We start from the raw sequence: 20,414 nt of genomic DNA on the forward strand, positions 1-20,414 counted from the left end.
TAAATGCATAGACCTAGTTCTTGCATGTCTGGCAAACTCTTCTTGTATGCTTGCCAAGTTTTAAAGGGCAAGGAATCAACAGCTGATAATTTATGCCAGGAACCTACAATGATCCAAACTCACCCCTCGTGTAATTCTGGTAAAGACAGCAGAGTTCCAGGGGAGAAGTTGTTGGCTTAGCAAAGCAAATTTTCACTGACATTTGAGAAATACACAGTATCAATTAAAGCAGAGCTAATTATTGCTACTATTATTTGCATTGCAGTAGTTCCCAAAGGCTTTTAACGGGATTACAGCCTTCTGGCACGAGGAGTTCTTAGGAACATGAGCTTGTATCTGGAAGTTCGTACACGAACGATAGCTGACATTTGGTACCTGTGCACAATGTTCAGTGGGGCTCCACAGAGCACTGTGTTTTGCTCACAGGTCACAGGAATCTGAGCCACAGGAGTTCCTTGTGATGCTCTGAGGTTTTCCTAGAGCCACCACGTGTCCTTCTGCTCTTTTACAGACTGGCCTGTGTCCAGAGAAAGCAAGCTCTTCCCAAAGCTCAGCATTTGGGCAAGGCCAACAATGCTGTACATTGGCTCCTTGTCAGGAAGTCTTGGGAGACACTCCTAAGCTTTATTTACTCTGATATGTTTATCATGGGGTACCACTCCCTTTACCTAAGAATGGGGGATCTTAGACATTATCCACTATATTGAGTCATTCTTGAAAGGAAGGACTGCCTTACATTTGTAACTTCACCCTGATTCACCTGCTGTCCCTGACACCAGATGGGTTCCCAGGTGAAATGAAGCAAAGACTTAGTCAGATGCCCAGTTTAGTCAGATTTCCAGCATCCAGACTGAAAAAAAAATATAATTAAATCACTGTAAAATATTTAACACTTTTATTTTCTTGGTGCTTTTTGATTTCTTTCCACTAGATTCCCAAAATATATTGCAAACACTGGGTCCAGAGCACTATTCAGGCTTCTGAGTGCTGCTCTCTGTTCAGAACCCAAAGTACAGCCCAAACTTCCCTGCAACCAGTTGCAGCTAGTAAAAATTTATATATTTTACACTACAACAAGATATGTGTTCTGTTGAGATTTTGATCTTTGGTGGTTGACCACCTTCCTAGGGACTCCACACGTGACATATCAATAACACACTTGACACATTGCTTGTTCAGCCCATTTCTCAGCTCACAAGCTCTCCTGTTCTCCACCCTCGCAGCTGCTTATGGGGTCCCAGGGTCACAATGCTCTGAAGAAATTACAGTTGAAATAAGATGTATCAAGTGGATTGCAGACTACAAGGCAGATAAGCTGCAACAAGGGGATAAATATGTAACAAGAATGCAGGGGGAAACAGAAAGAAAAAATACAGTGAAACCAAAATTGGATACACATGAACACTGCCCACAGCTCTGAAACTGCAGTTAGTCATGGGGCTGTAACACACTCAGAAATGTTTTCTGTTCAAACTTCATTGCCAGTATTTTTCATATACTTTGTTTTAATCCTCATACTGTTCTCTTTCCTTAAGGATGACACTTATTAGTTTTTAAGTCTTGGCAACTTCCTAATCTGCCTCTGTCCTTCCAGGGAATTGGCTCACAGAGAAAGCACCTTTCACCTGTGTCTCTCTTTTAAGAGGTACTGCTGCACCCTACGATTGCTGTCACTGCCAACAGGTCATAGATCAGGCCCAGTGACACCTACAAGAGAGCGGATTTGCTTTTGCACCCCTCATTTGTACACTTTAAATCCAGGATTTCCTGTCAGGTGTGACAGAACATTTGCTGCATCACAGGATGTTGCTGGAGTAACCCAGGAACTGTTTAATGCCTGGTTTGGAGGAATTCACCCAAAGACAGGTTTAACTTTGGATGAAAGATGGTGCCTGGGAGTGAGGTGTCACTTTGAGAGGTTCAGCACAGGGAGGTTATGAGCCAAACCCATGACTGGACCACCCATCTGGGCCAGCCTGCCATACTGTGAAAACTTAAGTCTGGTTTTGCCAGACTAGAAAGCAAGCTCACAAAGAGGTAACTGTGGTTAAAAAGTAAGTCAAAAGTATACTTTGTCTAGGGAATTAGGAACCATTTGCTGTTGATAACACTGTTCTAAACACCCTCATATTAATTTCAAGTGTTTAATGGAATTAAACTTGGAATGTTGCTGTACTGGATTTCTGACTGATTTTTAACCATTTGAGTGTGCAAAAATAAATAATGATTTAAATATAAAAAAGATTTTAAAAAAGATTGTGCCTGCTCCAAAAATAAGTCAAAAATTCTTTTGAAAAGAAAATGTTAACATCCAAACCCTGTGCAAATAAAAGTGATAATGACTATTACTGGGGAAATAGCTTAAGGTAGAGAAGTTAGGACACAACAATTTTTATTGAAAGGTTTAAAAGAAGAAATCTGTGGCAGGAAATGCAAAGCAACCTGCTCCAGTAATGCAGTGAGCGCAGAATCAGGATTACTGGATCTTGAGTTCTCTCTCTGTCATTTACTTAATCCCCTTGCAAGATAATCTGTTGCATTCCTGACTGCAATAGGATTTTCTTGGAAGACTCACAGGCAAGTATATTATTTATGGAGAACTTCCAAAAGTATTTTTTAAACTGATGATGATTAGTTCACATAAAGTAATTTTAACTCATGGGTTCCAAAAGCTGTATGTTAACTAACCAAAAAGACATGAGCACACTTGTGTTTTATAGCACAGCGTAGGTAGTACAGAGAAAAAGCTGGAGTTTTTACACCCAGTCCAGAGCAAGTATAGTTCCTGGAATTTGAAAATTCATAGGAAGTTCTGAGTGAAGGTGAGTAGAGTTACCATACCTGCCTCTGTCATTATCATTTAGGTCCCTGTTCCACGCCTGCTGAAGTTCAGATACCTGGGAATGGCCACTCATTTTGTACCAGAGCTGTGCAAAGTGGCTGAAGTGTTTGTATATTAACAAAATAATAGTAAAGCGTCCTCTTATTCCTCTTTAACATTGGTTTGGTCTGCTAAGCAAATGGTAAATTGGTTTCTGTTTGGACTGTCAGTCATAGCAAACAAATTAGTTATTAAAATGAGCAAAAATATGGAGCATAAGACATCCATAAAATGCACTCTTCTACATAGCTGAATTCCACAAAGCTGCCCATTGTGAATACATTATGTTTAACAATTTTCCAGCATCAAACAAAAGGAATACAGAGAATTTTGACAAGAGAGCTGTGAACTGTAAAAGGCTGCAGCTGAGACTGGCTGAGTCTTGCCCCACACAGCCTTTAAGGAGCCCAGGAAACTCCTTCCCTTGTCAGGAAACCCTTTTGTATTGCAAACCAGCTTCAGGAGAGGAAGATCAATACCAATGAGTAATTGCTGAAATCCTGGCTGCACTGAAATCACGGTGGGTTTTTACCATTGATAGTTGTAGTATTCACTTATCGCCCCTACATCAGGCAATCAGAGCTGGACTGATGGGCTACATACTAAATTATCAGCAAGCATCACCTACTGATGAATTAAAGACAGAATTCAGCTGAGTTTGTAGGAATACAAAAAGAATAAACCTCTAGCTGTATGGTTGTGAAGAAAACCTGAAAAATGAGATCAAATGCAATGTAGAGACAAGTCTGCAGGGAGCACAGAACAAAGTGACATGAGAACTTCACTATTCTCATAGCGAGGGTTTAATCAGATAATGCTGATAATTTAAATACTAACATTGTTAATTATTTCCATGAGGACTTGTCCACCTGGGAAAGTTTTGCCGTTTACTTGAACTAGTCTTGTTATAGTAGGCTCCATTAAACTGTTTTAGATCAGATTTGGTTTCCTCACAAGTAGTATAACCTAGAAGTTTGTTTTATATCATGGCATAATTTTATATTGCATTTAACCTGGCCTGTGCAGAAATCTGGATTCTCCTGTTAAAACTGGGAGAACTCAAGAAGGAAACTCAAAAGGAAAACTTTTTGGTAATCACTTTTCTATGGGATCAGCGATCCAAACTGATGCACTCAGCAGCCACACGATCACTGGGTCCTTTGAAAAGGAGAGGGGAGCAAGCAGCCAAGCAGCCAGGAGGGAAGTGCTTGGACCACCAGCAGGAAAGGATTCACAGTTTGCAATGAACTAAACTGAGCATGTTGTAAAACTGAACCTGTAAAGTGAGAACTCAGGTGAGGTTTGAGTGGGAAAGCAAGAACCACATGGTCTGAACTTCTTCAGTTCAATTTATACATGGGTTAACTTCCCTGCATGCTCAAGCCTTGAGAGATGGGGTACCACTGATCTATCTATCACACCCTGACCCATCCCCTTCATGCTGTATTTAACTCATCAACTCATGAGGTTTTTTGTCACCCAACAGGCAGCTGAACTGGGGCGTTCAAGCTGGAACTGTGACTCCTGAAGCCTCAATACAGCCCAGTGTGTCCAGTTCTGGGACCCTCCATTCAGGACGGACATTGAAATGCTGGAGTGGGTCCACAGAAAGGACACGAAGCTGGTGCAGGGTCTGGAGCACAGGTCTGACGAGGAGCAGCTGGGGGTGCTCAGCCTGGAGAAAAGGAGACTCAGGGGGGACCTTAGTGCTCTCTACAAGCACCTGAAAGGAGGCTGGAGCCAGGTGGGAGTCGGTCTCATGTCTAAAGCAACCTGTGATAGGACAAGAAGAAATAGTCTTAAGCTGCCCCAGGGGAGGTTTAGGTTGGACAAAAAGCGCGATTAGACATGGGAATGGCTGCCCAGGATGGTGGCGGAGACGCCGTTCCTGGAAGTGTTTAAGGAAAGACGGACGTGGCACTCAGTGCCGTGGTGTAATTGGCATGGTAGTGTTTGTTCAGTCATAGGTTGGACTCGATGATCTCAGAGGTCTTTCCCAACCGAACGGATTCCGAGATTCAACGGGAGCCGCGCATTTCAAGGCGGTACGAGGGGTCACTCACGTCCGCAAGAGACATCTACAGACCCCCACCAGGGAGTCTCTCCCTTCCATTCCCACTGTTCGTCCAGGCCAGGGAAAACCGCACCAGCACCAGCGCGGCTGCCCGCACCCGCACCCGCACCCGCAGCCGGGACACCGACCGCAGCCGCGCCCCGCCCCGGCCGCCATTCCGCCCTGCCGGCGCCTCCGCGCACGCGCCCCGCCCGGCCCGCCCAGGCGCAGGCGCGCCGCCCGCCCGTCCCGCGCACGCGCGGAGGCCGCCGGGGCGACCAACCAGCGGCGCGCGCGCCGCCCGCCCGCCCCCGCCGCGGAGGAGGGACCTTGGTCCGCCGCCGTCCCGGCATGCAGCGCGGCGACGACAGCGGCGGCGGCCGCCATGTTGTGCTAGTTTGTTGTTCTCCGGCGGCGGGAGCGGGGCTCGCCGGGCGCTGAATCCGAGCCCTTCCTGGCCCGTTGCCCGCGTCCTTCGCCGCATCGCCGGGAGCCGCCGTTCCGGCGGGCGGCACCGCGGCGCTGCCGCGACCCGCCGCCGCCGCCTGGGCCGGGCGAAGAGCCATGGCAGCCGCGCTGGGAGGAGGCGCAGGTGGGTGCTCGGGGGCCGCGCCCGGGGGAGCGGGGCCGGCTCGGGGCGGCGCGGCCGGCGGGGTGCGGGGAGCCGCGGGTTCCTGCGGGGCCCTCCCGGGGCGGAGGCGCCGCCGCTGCCGTGGGCCTGGGTGGGGGCGGCGCGTCCCGCGTGGTTGGGGGCTGGGGGGCCGCGCACCGGGGGGAGCAGGAGCTTCCCTGGCAGCGCCGGTTCCCGGGAGCGCCGCTCCGGGTCCTGGGAGCCGGCGTCGTGCGGCGATGGGAGGTGCTGTGGCCGCTCGGCCGGGGCAGGGCCGGGAGGGACAGCGGCCTCGCCACTCGCCCCGGGTGCGAGGCGTCCGGGGGACACGGGTGTGTTTTATTGAAAGACATTCACAGGATCAGTTAGGTTGGAAAACACCTTTGAGACCATCGAGTCCGACCTCTGACCGAACACCACCGTATCAACTAAACCATGGTACGAAGTGTCATGCCCAGTCTTTACTTAAGTGCCTTTATGGACGGTGGGTATTTTTTCAAAGTTTTTACAGGTACAGGTGTGTGGCCTGTCTGAGTAACACGTCTCTAATCTGCAGTGTAGTTATAATTTATTTTACAGATTGTCCGGAAGTAGAAAATATCACTTGGAAAGTGTAAAACGAAGTCAGTGCTTGACTCCCAGGACTGTCAGGCGTTTGTTCCACTGTACTTCTGCGTAACTGCGGACACCTCTACACACAGTATTTTAATAGATAGCTCAAAACATGTGGTTCTGATTAAGCAGACTTTAAAATGAGAACATTTGTTTGGGCGATTAAAAGAAAGCCTTTCGAGGGGTCTCTCTGAAGTGTTCAGGGGAGATACTGTTAAGAGGATATGTGTGTTTCTGTGCTTGCTTTCACTAGGAATATCAGTTTTTGATAAAGACTGATCAGAGTGCTCAGTTGACCCACTTGTCCTTGTCTGTACAAAAGTTTAGGGTGATTAAGTCTCTGTAAGTTGTTGAGAAGAGTGGTGGCTCATTCAGTGCTTACTCAGCAAAGTGGTCTGACTGTGCTCCATGGTTGGTTTGATCGGTGACAAGGCACATAAACATAATTACATTTTTATAGTAAGTCTTGCCACACATAAAGGTAAGTGTTAGAAAGAAATTCCCAAATTTAGGAGTTGAGTTTGGGAAGAAGGCGAGGAAGGACAGCGCTGACTGGTAAGATAGCAAATAGTTTAGTACCTTAGGTATTGTTTTAATGGTATTAAATATATTGCAATATTGGAGTTATTTTTCAAAAATTGTCCTAATTTCTGTGGTTCAGATCAGTTACTTGTGATGTGGAAGTAAGGTTGGTATCTGTGTTCTAGGTAGAAGTTTTTGTGGTATTACGAAGACAGAGTAAATTAAAGAAAGTGTCACTTTTGAAGCATTTTGGTTCTTGTGTTTAAAACTGCTGCAAGGTGAATGAATGTGCTTTCATGTACAAAGGCGTGTGCTGCAGCAGATGGCCTTCAACGAAGTGGTGAAACAGCAATTTCAAGGCTGATTTTTGTTGTTGTAGAGTTCTGTTTGTGTCTGAGGGTGAATTGGGATCCCTGTGTTCTAAGTGGGCACAAGCAGTTGTTTGTTCAGCATTCACACTGAGCATTGGGAAATGGTGGCCACTTAAATGCGATCCCTGTCCCACATAAACAGTGTTTGTTTAGTCTTGGTGATCACTGTGCAGCACTTGCTGAATGAAGGAACCCACTGGTCACACACTTATGTCCGTGACTACTCAGGGAAAATTCCTGGTTGAGGCTGTTAAATACACTTTTAAAGCCCAGTAAAGAAAGCCTAGAACTTACAGAAATAGAATATGCACCTCTTTTTGGAAAGGGACTACTGTCTAAAGTCAGTAGTGGTAGCATGAGAAAGAAGCTAAGTGATTTTTGTCATTTAAATTTTAACTGTAGAAACTAATGTTCGGGATTTAGTTTTTCAGTTTTTGGGAGTGAGGGAAAGACTTTAAAATATGTACATAACAGCACCCCACAGTTTTCTTAAAAAAAAAAGAAAGCTAATGATTGGTAAAATAGTACAAAATAGGTATTGGAGATATAAGTTAGTGTTAATTTGATGACATTGCAGCATAACAGCTGACAAAATGAGATAGTTTTGGCTTAGAGGATACAGATTAAAGTTTAAATCCTCTGTAACAGTATTCTACAGGACTGAGAATAAAATGTGAAATGTCTGTGTTGGCTGAACATTTAAATGTATTTGATGGAAGGAAGATGATTTGTCTGTTGGACAGCATGTGTGGACTCATTCATGGGTCATTTATAATCTTTAAAGCTTTGGGGAAATACTGGCTTGATTCATAAGAATAAAGCATTCACAAGTACTTTTGTGACCAGATGTGTTGGTGCAGCAAAGCTTTTTAAGGATAAAGGTTAAGACTCTTTTGGTGTTAGGTTTCACAAGCTAGAAAGTTTTTAAGTGGTGGTCTGTGAGGTCTCTGGGAGTCATTCACAGTTGCATAATACTTTGCAAATTCTTTAGCTAGTAAACCTGATTCAGCCTGCTTCTAATTCTGGAATGGCTACAAGTAGAAACATGAAAAGTCGAGGTGGGTGTGCTGGTGATGAGGGATCTTGAGGGCTCATAGCTGGTTATTAGTCCATTGATAAGACAGTGGTTCCCAACCTTTGTTACAATTTTACATACAAAAACAGAACCAGAGGAAACACTGAATATTGAGAACATAATCTTACTTAAAGGGTGAGAACAGAGAGGATGGAGGCTTTCTCTTCACAAGGAGCTGCACAGAGAAGACAAGGGACAGTGGCTACAAATTGCACCAGGAGAGGCTTCACTTGATACAAGAAAGACTCTTTTAACAGGGAGAATCATCATTCACTGGGAAAATTTCCTTAGGAACATGATGGAGCCGCTGTTACTGGAGGCTTTCAGGATATGTTAGGACAGGGTGCTAGGTAATTTATCTCATCTAGGCTCCTTTTCTTATGGGAGACCAGGTGGTGTTGGAGGGTCCCTTCAAACCTGGACTATTATGGGATTTAATGATCATATAGTATAAGGTAACAACCATTTTGTATAGATGCTGAAATTTTTTACTGATATTTACTGCAGTCAGTGTGCAGCCAGACTTTAGTCCCATTTAGGGGGAGGTGGTTATAGGTTAAACACCAAACCATCTCCAAAACAAAGCAAGGAGCACCTTTTCATTGTCTGCCACACTGCAGTAAGGGAAAATAATTGTAAACTTTCTTCCTTTCAGATTAGTTTACTTCTGATAAACTTCAGTGGCCTAGAAGACTTTTGGGTGGAGATGTCCTTGGTTTGTGAGTCATGGCATGGGATTGGATGGAGGAGGAGTTGGGGAGGGTCCCGTTGACACGTGTGTCCCTTCCTGCTGGAAGTCCTGGACCAAGAGTAGCAGAATTGGTGTTTTACTTCTGAGGCTTCATGTCATTTGAACATATATGAGGTTTGCTGTTGCACTCTCAGCAATGTAATGGCTTTAAAAGCCTCTTGTGACGCTGTTGATGAAAAGTGGAGAAGAGCTTCTTACACTGCTAGCACAGCAAGTAGCTTTCTGTGTGTTGTGGGTCACTGTCCAAAGATGTAGTAGAAGTTAGCCAGTGTGATAAATTCAGTTGAACTTGTTGTGCTTCAGGCTATTCAGCAGTGGCATCCAGGGACTGGAAGTAGATTCTACATTTGTGCCTAGGTGATGCACACACTAAAACTCCTCCAAGTCTTAGAGGCCTATAGAGTTTACAATTAAGGAAATAGTATGCGCATGGATGTATTAAGAACTAGTGCCCTTGTGTTGTACTTAGTATTGTACCAAGAACTAGTGCCAAAAAACATTGCTGCTTCAATGTGCTTGAGGCAGGGAGATGTCCTTTGAACACAGCAATTTTTAATCTCTCTGCTTTTTTGACAAGCTTTCACTCTTTTGAATGTTTCCTCTTTTCAGGTCATCTGAAACAAACATATCCTTAGTATCAGTTGTTTTTATAAAAGCCAGACCAAATTTTATTGTATTAAATACTAAACCTCAGATTTTAGGTCACATAGAATTTTTTATCCAGGATAGTTTAAGATGATGGCTGTCACAGGCTTGACCAGAAAACCCCCGAGTAAGTGATGTGATTCATCCTGTGTTATGTTGTGCTGTAATGCAGCCTCAATTTTAACTATGACTTTTGGTTGCTGTGAAAGATGCTGGAAAGTTTCTGGAGAGTTAGTTTCTCATCAGTGTCCAGATCCATTTGGGAACCAAACTCATGTGATTTTCATTTAAACTCTCGGCCTTCCTTTGCTGTTCAGCATTTGTAAAACAAGGACTATGTTACTTTTGGTTTTCTGAAGCAAATATATTTTCTAGTTCAATCAGACTTTGAAAAATACTTTCAAATAAAAAAAAATTAAATTTTTTTTGGGTGACTTGATGGTTTTGAGTTTAGATGTAGTTTATTAATTAAAAAAAAAGGAAGAAGAGGCCCTATTTCTTTCAAGCATTGGTTAGAGAATTCCAGTTCCAGGCAGCATATCATAATTCTGATCTTGCATATTGCTAGTGGCTTGCTTTGCATAGAAACTCAAAAAAAAAACCTGTCGGTTTTAAGAAGGTAAAAATAATTTCTCTGCTGTAGAACTTACTTTTTTTGCTTTATTTCTTTGAGGAAGCTAAACTTTGTCTGTAGGAGTAATTTGGAAACAAAACATGAAATACACTAATTGAGGAATGTCTTAGGCAATTGCTAGGTTGTTATAAATACTTAGTCACCAAATAGTTAAGCCTTCTATGAGTAATTGTTTACCAATATAAAGTCTGAATGATGTCTGTTCCTGAACTGATAAACTAAACTGTTTGTGGTGTATTAGTGCATAATGTGGTGATGAGACTGAATGTGATTTTTGTGATGGTGTAGAAAGCTTGCTTGTTTTGTAATAAGTGGGACTGGATTTGTAGTGGGCTTCATAAATTGTTGGGTTTATGTCACAGACTTGGATTCAGAAATTCCTGTTGACCTTGTGGGTTTTCTCCTGCCAGATGCTGTCAGGATTTGTTACCAGAAGTTTTTGTTCAACTGGTGTTAACAGTACAGTTATATTGCCAGCCTGTGCTACAGACACAGTCAGTCTTCATGAAACCTGTTATTTTGTATTGCATGGCAAGAGATACCAAAATTCAGTTCATTGGCTGCTTTTGCATGATGTACTTGGATGCTGAAAATCAAGCTTTTACAGTTCCTATGTGTTGTGTAACTTTTTGCAGTGAAACATGAAGAAAAATATTTTGTAGAAATATGTTATTACAAAAATAATCTGGTAGGATGTTTTTCATTTTCTGTCTTGTGCTTGAAATGCTATCAACTTGTCTTATTTAGTGTTCTGAATGGGATAGAGCAAGATGGATTTGTTATATTCAGTATTATTTGAAAAATAGAGAAATGGTGTTTTTTCACGTGGTGACTTCTTCCCCTCTAGTTTTCTGTTCTTCTTTAATTTTTTTTCTTTTACTAGCTCGCTTACCTATCACAGAATCATACTGGGTTTGTTTTTATTTTGCCCAAAAGCAGTGAGGTTTAGTTACTTCAGTAAAAGACCTGTTGGGTAAAGAGTGCATAGAACTGTTTTAGCCATTGAACTATAGGATCATTGTGGCATCTCCATCTTGTTTTGCATAAGGAGAAGTCTTCAGTGCCTAAAACTACAATAATATGCTTTGTGTTCATGAAAGTGTAATGCTGAAACAAACCAGAACACAGGATTTTGAACTGTTCAGGTTTGTGAGACAGCATGTGGTTAGTGTTCTGGAAAGCTTTCAGGTGTAGTTCTGGGAAGACTGAAAATGCAGTCATCAAATGTTTTCCTTACTCTAGAAGTCTTGGCCATCTCATTGCAGTAAAATACTCCATCTTAGCAACAGTTGCTATGTGTGACTACCTTTTTAAGCTGTCAGTACCATTTTAAGATGTTAAGAGCTCTGCAGTGTTCTGCTGATTCACCTCCTACGCCTGTGAGACTTGACTGTGCAGCTTAAGACTTCCATTTTACAGAGAAAAAATAATGAGGATTTTATTGAAGGGGTGTCCACAGAGTTAGAAACTGCCATCAGCACAGCCAGAGAAGAAATGAGGCTTGTATTTTGTGGTTTTCTGGTGTGGATGATCTGTTCTCATTGAACAGGAAAAAAGATACCAGTTGTGGCCATATATCATAAAACTAGAACATAAGCTGCATGGAACAATTTACTTCACTGCTGGTGCAGCACCAGGGTAAGTATAAAGAAAATAGGAACCTTTTAGTGTGGGGCCCAAGTGTGTTTGTGTTTATTCTGCTTCACAGCTGGCCAGAGCCTTGTGAGGCAGGCTGGTCTAACAAAACAGGCACCATGAGTCCTTCTCTGCAGCATCCTGAAACTTCCCTGCCACTTTGATCACGGTGGTTTTCTTAGAACTGCAGTAGGAAGAGCCAAGTGGTGGATTGGTTTGGTTTTTCCCTCTGTAACTGGCCCCTTCTGCTTGCTTATTCAGTTAATGCGTTTTTGGTGTTTGATAGATCTCCTTTGGTTTGCTCTGGGGTTTTTTTTGTTTTGCTTACTAGTGTTGCCTGGAAATTAGAGGGGGCTTAGTGTGTTTGGTGATCACCTGTCAGCAGGTTCCAGTTGGTACCCAGCTGATGCACAAACATCATCTTGGTGAGCTTTGCTGAGGAGCCATGGCCAGCGCCTTGGCGTGTCTTAGCAACAGTTGCTGCGTACGGCTGCACCGAGACTGCTGGAAGAGATACAGACCCTCTTCCCTGCCATAGACATTTTAAGGCTTTAAAGCTTATGTTCATGGATTCCCACCATCCTTTTTTTTTTCTACTGTCTTACACACCGTAGTTCTGAGAATTATTTAAAAAAAAATTAAACTTTGGCTATGCTCTCACTCTGCTGATGCTGAGTGGTTTTATTTCTGTACAAGTTAATGTTTTATAGGCATTTAACCACCTGTGGCACAAACACGGGCTTTGAGTTTCTCAAGGAGAAACAGCTATAAATGTTACATTGATTGTTGTTTACTGGTATTTTGCAATGTTATTGCCTAGACAGGTTGAAGAAAAATGAAAGTCTGTGTGGTTTCAGAAATGGAGAGAAAGTGATGCCTCGTGAGGTCTGTTAGGTATCACATCACATTGCAGGTGCAAGGCCCGAGTCCATTTCAGAGCTGCTGTCTCAGAAATAAAGCTGGCATGGAAAGTTATTCGTAGATGTATGGCTGTCATGACCTCCTTTTCTAAAGGAAAGCTACAACCTGCTCTGACAATCCTTAATGTCAAAATGGCATAATTTGTAATGCTCATTGTCAGTGTCAGCTGTCACTGAGCAAATAAGCATAAAAAAGAAAAGCTGTCTCTCTCTGTCCTGAAGATCTTTATATCATGTGTTGATGTGGGGAGAGAAGAGATGAGAAAACAGGGAGGTGAAGGGGACATGTGGAGCAGTTCTTGCAAGCTGTGGTCACTACAGGCTAATTGTCCAGTCATTTTTTAGGCTTTTGTGTACATCCTGCTAGAAGGCAATTTGGAAAAGAGCTTTGCTGGATGTAATTCAGCTTCGAATTTTGGTAGAAGTTGCTCATAAATAAGGAATAGGATGTGAGAAATTTGGAGGGGTTGGAAGAGGTGGAGGGTAGAGGTTCGGGATGATAGCTGAGTGGTGGAGATTCAGGCCCACACTAGAAACTTGCCAGGAACTTGGACCTTCATTTGCTCTGATTTCTTCACCAGCAGCAAATAGGTTGAAACATTTTTATGGCTGTGAAGCTTTGATATCTGGTTTGGAAAAGTGCTGTGAGTTGTACTGGAAAGTGTTTCTCTTCGCTGTGAAGACATTTTAACAGAGAAGAAGGGTTTGGTGTGTAACTTCGTGTTGTCTAGATTTAAACCTCGCTGATGTGAAGGCCCATCTGTGGGAGGATTGTGTGCTAAGAGCTCAGATCTTCAAGTGTCTTGGTTTATAATACAACTCTAGTGCTAAAGGGGTGCCTGGCATGAAAAAATATATCTTGCAAGCAGGCATAGCTTAAAAAGAATTTACTGTCTTCCTAATGGTGGTTGTTGTCTTCAGCTGTGCTAGGCAGTATGTGGACATGTGTTATTTGGGTTGCTGCCAAACCAGTTGCTTTACCTTAAAAAATAATCTTTGGTGGTAGTTATATCAAGTCAGTGGATTACTGCAATCTAGCTGTAAAAACAGTGTCAGTGCATGATATTAGTGCCCTTAAAATGTCACTGCACTAAGACAGTCACTGCAGCATGGTTTTGAATGACCATAAGGAGAGCAACATGGTTTTTTGTTTTTCGGTTTTTTTTTTCCCTCCTCCCAGAGACCACAGAACTGGTTAATTTAGTGTTCAAGAGGAAGATGGGAAATTTTTGTGTATTTGTTTGGTTTTCCCCTGTGAATGAAATAGGAATTGGAATAGGAGGTTGCAATATGTAGATGTTTGAGCAGAGAAACGTAAAACAACTGTTTACAGTGGTTTTAGCCCATGTGAATCAGTTTAAATATAAAAGATTAGTTAAAATATAAACATATCTCTTGATAGTAAAGGGGAGGACCTGATCAAAGAGAATTATTTCTACCTACTGTTTCAAAATAAGAGAGTTGCCACACTTGTCTCATGTTGCATCGTAATTCATATTGAGCAGTCTTACTTTCATAGCTATTTATGATTAAAAGTTCGGGTTTGAAAGTTCTTAATATAATGGTGTTGCAAGATCTGAATTTTCTCTTTTTAATGTTTTTACCTTCTTTTAAACTTCTATCAGTCACTAACACTGATATTTTGGTAAGATGAAGTAAGAAGTGAATCGGTTTGTCACTGCATATGGGGAATATTCACTAAAGGATAGTGGGTTGAGTTTAAAGAGCTGAAGACAGATTTGGTTTTGGAGGTTTATTAAAGAAACCAACCAACCAAAAAAACCAGTTGAATAAAACAGTTGTTCCTTGGCAGTGTACTTGGTTAAAGAGTTGAATGCAAGTAGACTCAGGAGGGCAAGTGGGTATATGGCATCTTCATGATCCAAATTCAGTGTCAGACCGCAAGGTCTGGATTGCTTGACCTCCTGTATTTTGCAGACCATTAAACTGCAGCAGGTTTCCCCCTGTGTTGAGCGTAACTTTTATTTGCCCACTTGTTTGATTCTTACTAAAGCTGTTAAAATATGTGAAAAGAGAATAAATCCAGGTGTGCATTCTGTGTTGGGCTGTAGTGAGAGAGTGGGAAAGTGGAGGCAGAGTATAACTGAAGGTATGTGCTTGCAGTTTCCAGGTGACAAGACATGATGTCTGAACAGAGCAAATGACCTTTGCATATTCTCTGCAGAGAAATGGAGGTTTTTATATTTTTAAGTAGCAAAATTGTCATTTGCAAACTAAGCTATGCAAGAGGATGTGGTGGGCTAAATTGGGGTGTTTGTTGAGAGAAATATGGAGCACCAGTTGTTTCTTGGAAGGCAAGTGCATGCTTAGGTACAGAGTGTAGTCTGCTGCAGTGACTTCTTGGGGGTTTTACTGCCCCAGTTGAGATAACTGATGGTGCCTTCCAGCTGACTTTTCTCTTCTGTGTCGTGTTGCTGGTACTGACCTGAGGTTTACTCTGATTTTCAAAGTGCCTTTGCAGGCTCAGTGTTAGTGGTTGAGCTTGTGGCCTCCAAGGGAAGCAAGATTTGGCAGATGTTGTTACCTTCACCTCCATTGTACTAAAGTTTCGTGCTTTTCTGGGGAGCTCTTGTCTGTGGAATGACTTTCATTGTAAAAATCTGCCAGTGATTTAGCTCATGCTCTGTTTTCCTCAGGTGATCCTTGCAACAACAGTGAGAAGAGGCAAAGCTGTGTAGTACATTATGGAGTTTTTTTTACTGTTGAAGCATGGGGATGTCAGTTGACAGTGGCTGAATATGAGCCAGCAGTGTGGCCAGGTGGCCAAAAAGGCCATCTTGGTTTGTGTGTGTGGCCAGCAGGGCAAGGGCCATGATCACCCCCTTGTACTCAACACTGATGAGGCTGCACCTCAAATCCTGTGTTCAGTTTTGAGCCTCTCACTGCAAGAAAGACACTGAAGTGCTAGAGTGTGTCCAGAGAAAGGCAGCAAAGCTGGTGCAGGGTCTGGAGCACAGGGCTGACAGGAAGCAGTTGAGGGGGCTGGGGGTGTTCAGCCTGGAGAAAAGGAGGCTCAGGGGGACCTTATCACTCTCTACAACCGCCTGAAAGGAGGCTGTATGCAGGTGGGAGTCTGTCCCTTCCCCCACGTGACAAGAGACAGAATGAGAGGAAATGGCCTTAAGTTGTGCCAAGGGAGGTTTAGATTGGCTATTTGAAAGAATTGTAAAGCATTGAAACAGGCTCCCCAGGAAAATGGAGTCACCCTCCCTGGAAGGGTTCAAAAACCACTTGGCTATATATGGCACTTGCAGACATGGTTTAGTGGTGCACATTGTGGTGGAGCTGGGTTGATGGTTGAACTTGGTGATCTTACAGGTCTTTTCCAACCTTAATGATTCTATAATTCTATGTTGGTATTTGTCTGTTTTCTTCATGGTAATTAGAAAGTAAAAAAGGGTATTTTTGCATCTTCTGAACAACATGCACACCCCCACATGCACCCAGAAAATCCCATCTGTGTGGTTGCTTTGGCAACGTTTCATTTCAGTAAGAATTATTTAATGTAGTCACCTTTTTTTACAGATGATGACTTTGATCAGTTTGATAAGCCTGGTGCAGAAAGGTCTTGGAGAAGAAGAGCTGGAGATGATGACTGGGACAGGTAGGTAGAATATTTTCATGTTCGCTTTCTGATGAATTTCAATGCTGAATTGCATTGTTCTGTTTTCCCCTTCTGGCATTTTGTACTGTAACATTTAGAACAGTGCACATTTAGATACTAATGAAGATGTTGGTTGTTTTGCATGTGTCAGCCAATGCTAGATCGTGCCAAACATGTACTTGCCTTGAGGAATATAGAGCATTGTGAAGAGGTGCCATTTAAAATTGGATAAGTACTACGTATTTATGGTGTGTAATTTTGCAATTAATGTTCTGGTTTTCCTTTTAAATATTTAGTAGACCTTGGTGGTTTACAGAGTTAGAATTTGCTAGTACTTGAATTTGCCCAACTTAATTTTTAATTTTTTTTTTTTTTACTTGATGTTTAAGTTCTTATCCTCAAAGTTCTACTTCAGTTTTAAATCGGGGAAGAGGTGGAGAGCTTAGGCATGGGCTTCTTCAACAATATCACTGTTTTAAAGATTGAGAAGTGTGTGTGCTTTGGGTTATTTTGGGGAAGAATGTGTGTTCTTTTATGTGACAGGAATCAAGCTGCTAGCTAGACTGGTCTACTCTTTCTGGGAGAAAACTTTTCACTTGTTTCTGTTATTTTTCTATGATTCCTTTTTAGTAATAGACTTGTTCAGACTTTACCAGTGGTTTCACTCTAAAAGGGAGAAAAAAATACTCCAAATAGATTTCTGTCTTCTCTAATAATCACTCAAGTGACTGTAGTAAACAAATTTTACTAAGTAGTTTTCCACTGAGCTGAGCCCTTGGAGTAAATCAACTGCTCTACATTTATTGTCATTCCAGAGGCATTCAGTTCCTCCTCTGTGCTTTTCTGCTAGGTTAAGTGGGTAGTTTTCATTGCTGCAGGAGGTGAGCATATGACTGAGGAATTTGGACAGTAGCTCCAGTATATACAGGGTGTTCTGCTGTTTGCTGGTGAGCAGTGTCTGCTCTCTGTCAGGCCAGTACAGCTCTTAGAGGGTTGGATGCTGAACTGCATTGAGGAACTGCTCTGGTTTGAGAGGGTAATTAAAAGAACTTGCTCGGGGTGGGTCACTCCTGTGCTGCCTTCCATCCCCAGGATGGGTTATTCAGAAACCTTAAAATCAGTCTTAGAGGCAGAATGTTTTGTATTAGAATATTTTCTGAACTTCTGGCCTTTGCTGACTTTGTGGTGTGAATGGGTGGGCTCTTAGCTGCTGACTAGTCACATTTGGTTTTAGCTGCCCTACTCATCACTTGAGAAAATTTGGAAGAGTCAAGCAGCTGTTGCATCGGAAATTGGAAGCTTTTACCCAGTAGTAAACTCCCTGTGCAAAGCTGGTTTTAATAGGGCTTGAGAGCAGTTCTAGAGTATTTTCACCAAGCTGAGACTTTGAAGTATACAAGGACTTAGTTTTAGAGAAAAAAATTAATTTGTGTTTATTGTTAGCTGCATTTATTTAAGAGAGATGATAAAAAATTCGATAGTGAAAATGTGAGGGAAGTGGTTTTAGGTGCAAAGCGGAAGATTCCAGACTTTCATCTTGCTGTCATTTCAGAAATTTTATTTTACAAGTGTATCTAATAAAATATTATTTGCATGTGTTGGAATATTTTTTTAATTAAAAAAGTCTTTGGAAGTGTTGAGTTTTATGAGTGTCTTGGCAATTACAAATGCTGTACATGGATACGTTGCCTATTGTAATTGCTTGGGGGTTTTACCTACTGGCCTAATTCAGTAAAGGACATGGTTTCTTGAAGATGGAAGAAGGGCTGGATGAACACAGTAGTCTGTGTTTTAATCCTTCATGCTTTGTTTTCAACTGAAGCAACATTTGAGGGGGGGAGATGAAGGAGTTCTGTTAGTCACAGATCTTCATCAACCATCAGCTCTTGCTGTGTTGTTACACAGTAAGGCTTGACTGAGTCCCATCCCCCAGTCACTTAAATAATTTTAAATTTTCCAATCTCTGTCCTTTCTCAAGCCCTGGGGGGTGTTAACTGAGATTTGGAAGGCCCCAGTTATTTGGGAGTACAAAATGTAATATTGTTCTTGGAGAGTTTTTCCCATTTTTTACAGTTTCTTTTCCTGAAACATTTGTGTCCTTGCTACTGCTCATGTTTAATGAGGCATGCTCATGAAACTGGAGGCCTAAGTCTGATGTCTTTATCATGTTAATTTATACATTTATCTACATTAAGTAGCCCAAAGCTTGGGTTTGGGATAAACCTGCATTTCTGGTGCTCTTCTTCAAGATGACAGGGCTGATTTAGTAGTTGACTTCTACTGAAATTCACTTGGTTCAGACCCTTCTTTGAGATTACTAATTTCTCTATGCTGGCAGAAAACTTTCCACTTTTTACTGTCTGCTTTTTTTGTTACTTTTTTCCTTATTTGGGAAAGCTAAATTTATTCAGTGAGGAAAATGTTGGGTGTTGCGGGTTGAGGAGGGGGAAGAAAATCAGTCTCTTTCTTTTGAGAGCAGCAAACCCAAAATTATCTTAACCCAAAATTTCTTGTGGGTTTGGAAAGACTTTTGTTTCTTGATAGTGAGGGTGAGTTGCCTTTATCATAGACGTGTACTTTTATTCACGTTTATTTTATGTGGATTTGTGTGATAGCAGATTACAACCATTCATTTTTGTCTGTTCTTCTCAGCTAGCCTAGTATCTGGGGTTTTTTGTTTGCTTTGTTTTCTTTGTGGTTCTTTTGTTTGCTTTCTTTTTAATGCTCAGATTTAGTCCTTGTGGTCCCCCTTTTTTCTAATAGGTAACTTTTTCTAACAGATAACTTGTGTACTTGAAAGGAGCTTGAGATAGTTCCACTATATGGTGCAGTCTTTTCACTGTTACTTTGCTTATTCAAAAAGTCAAAAATGGTCATTTTTCTTCTAATTTATCGATGAAAATACTGAATGACATTGAATATTTTAATGTGTTTTGATGGGTATCCTCTCCTGATACAAACTTCATTTATATCCTAGTGTTAATTTTTTTGACTGTCAAGCAATAGGCCAGAGTTTCTAAAAATCTATAATATGTTTGCAGTTACTTCTAGTGATCAAATGTTAATCTTTTTCTGAGTAACCACATCAAGGATGCTTTTTTAGTAATATGCTAAATAGCCCTAGCTATGTTTAGATAATTAATTTATATCTTTCTTTTCCATTCCTTTCCTTAATCTGAATTTCTTGCTACCTGAACTTGGTTTTTGTCTTTAAATGCTGCTATAACATATGCTCTTGCCATCTTTTGGAATTTCTCTAGTGCAGTTTTATTAAAAGCCGTCAGTGGCAAACCATGTGCTGGGAAATATTTTCAAACCTTTTTGTCAGATTACTGGCAGTTGAAGAGATTAGTGATTTTTTTTTTTTTTTTAAGAGACAAAATTGAAGTAGGAAATTTTTCTGCAGCCATTTCTGTTACATAGAGTTTCCTGTCTCAGAATGAAGAGGCTTAAGTTCTAGTCAGTTTGCTCTTTGGAATGTATGATATGTCTTACCTCCTGATTTTTGTTTAATATTACATTGAGCACAAAACAATTGCTATTAGTTAATGTTCAGCCATTCCTGGAACTATTTGTGATCAATAACCGTGGATAAATTCTGTGTACTGATGATAATGTCCTATTTAGGGCTTCTTCAGTGTATCATTTGTTCTTTCCTAGCCCATAAGATTTTTACACCACCCCTATGCCTCCTTCCCTCCCATCTGTACAGTAATCAGCACTGAAAGAGATGTATCCATCTGCAAAACCAACTGATTTATGTTTTGGCTCCCCATTTTCAAGTATTTGCCATGTAGTCCTAAGGAACTCATAGAAATTACTTTTCATATAGGCCATTCTCACTTGGGATGATTTGATTTTTATGTACTACCCTAAGGCATGGTGGTTTTTGTTTGTCTTTGATTTTTTTTAAGGTGTGCAGGTAGAAATAGTCTCCTCTTAAGGTACAACTCATATTTCAAATCACTGGCATCTCATTTTAGTATTGATATGCATATTGTAATACATGCTTTTGTCAGTAACAAGGGTTTATTATAGAAGGGGAATCTGTTTATCCCTGTTGCTAGATAACTCTTTCAC

General features: G+C 41.7%; 1 protein-coding gene across 5 annotated transcripts in view; it reads left to right on the top strand.

The window, feature by feature from the left end:
• The first annotated feature begins 5,288 nt into the window (after positions 1-5,288).
• The window catches only part of RBM33 (RNA binding motif protein 33), a 101,309-nt gene continuing 86,183 nt past the window's right edge, over positions 5,289-20,414 (top strand). For all 5 annotated transcript variants that reach the window (XM_039569988.1, XM_039569991.1, XM_039569998.1 and 2 more), the window contains exons 1-2: positions 5,289-5,526; positions 16,256-16,334. In XM_039569988.1, coding sequence (XP_039425922.1) covers positions 5,499-5,526; positions 16,256-16,334 — 107 coding nt within the window. In that variant the 5' untranslated portion in view covers positions 5,289-5,498. The remainder of the gene's footprint in view (positions 5,527-16,255; positions 16,335-20,414) is intronic.

This window comes from Corvus cornix, chromosome 2 (assembly GCF_000738735.6).
Source record: "Corvus cornix cornix isolate S_Up_H32 chromosome 2, ASM73873v5, whole genome shotgun sequence".
NCBI lineage: Eukaryota > Metazoa > Chordata > Aves > Passeriformes > Corvidae > Corvus > Corvus cornix.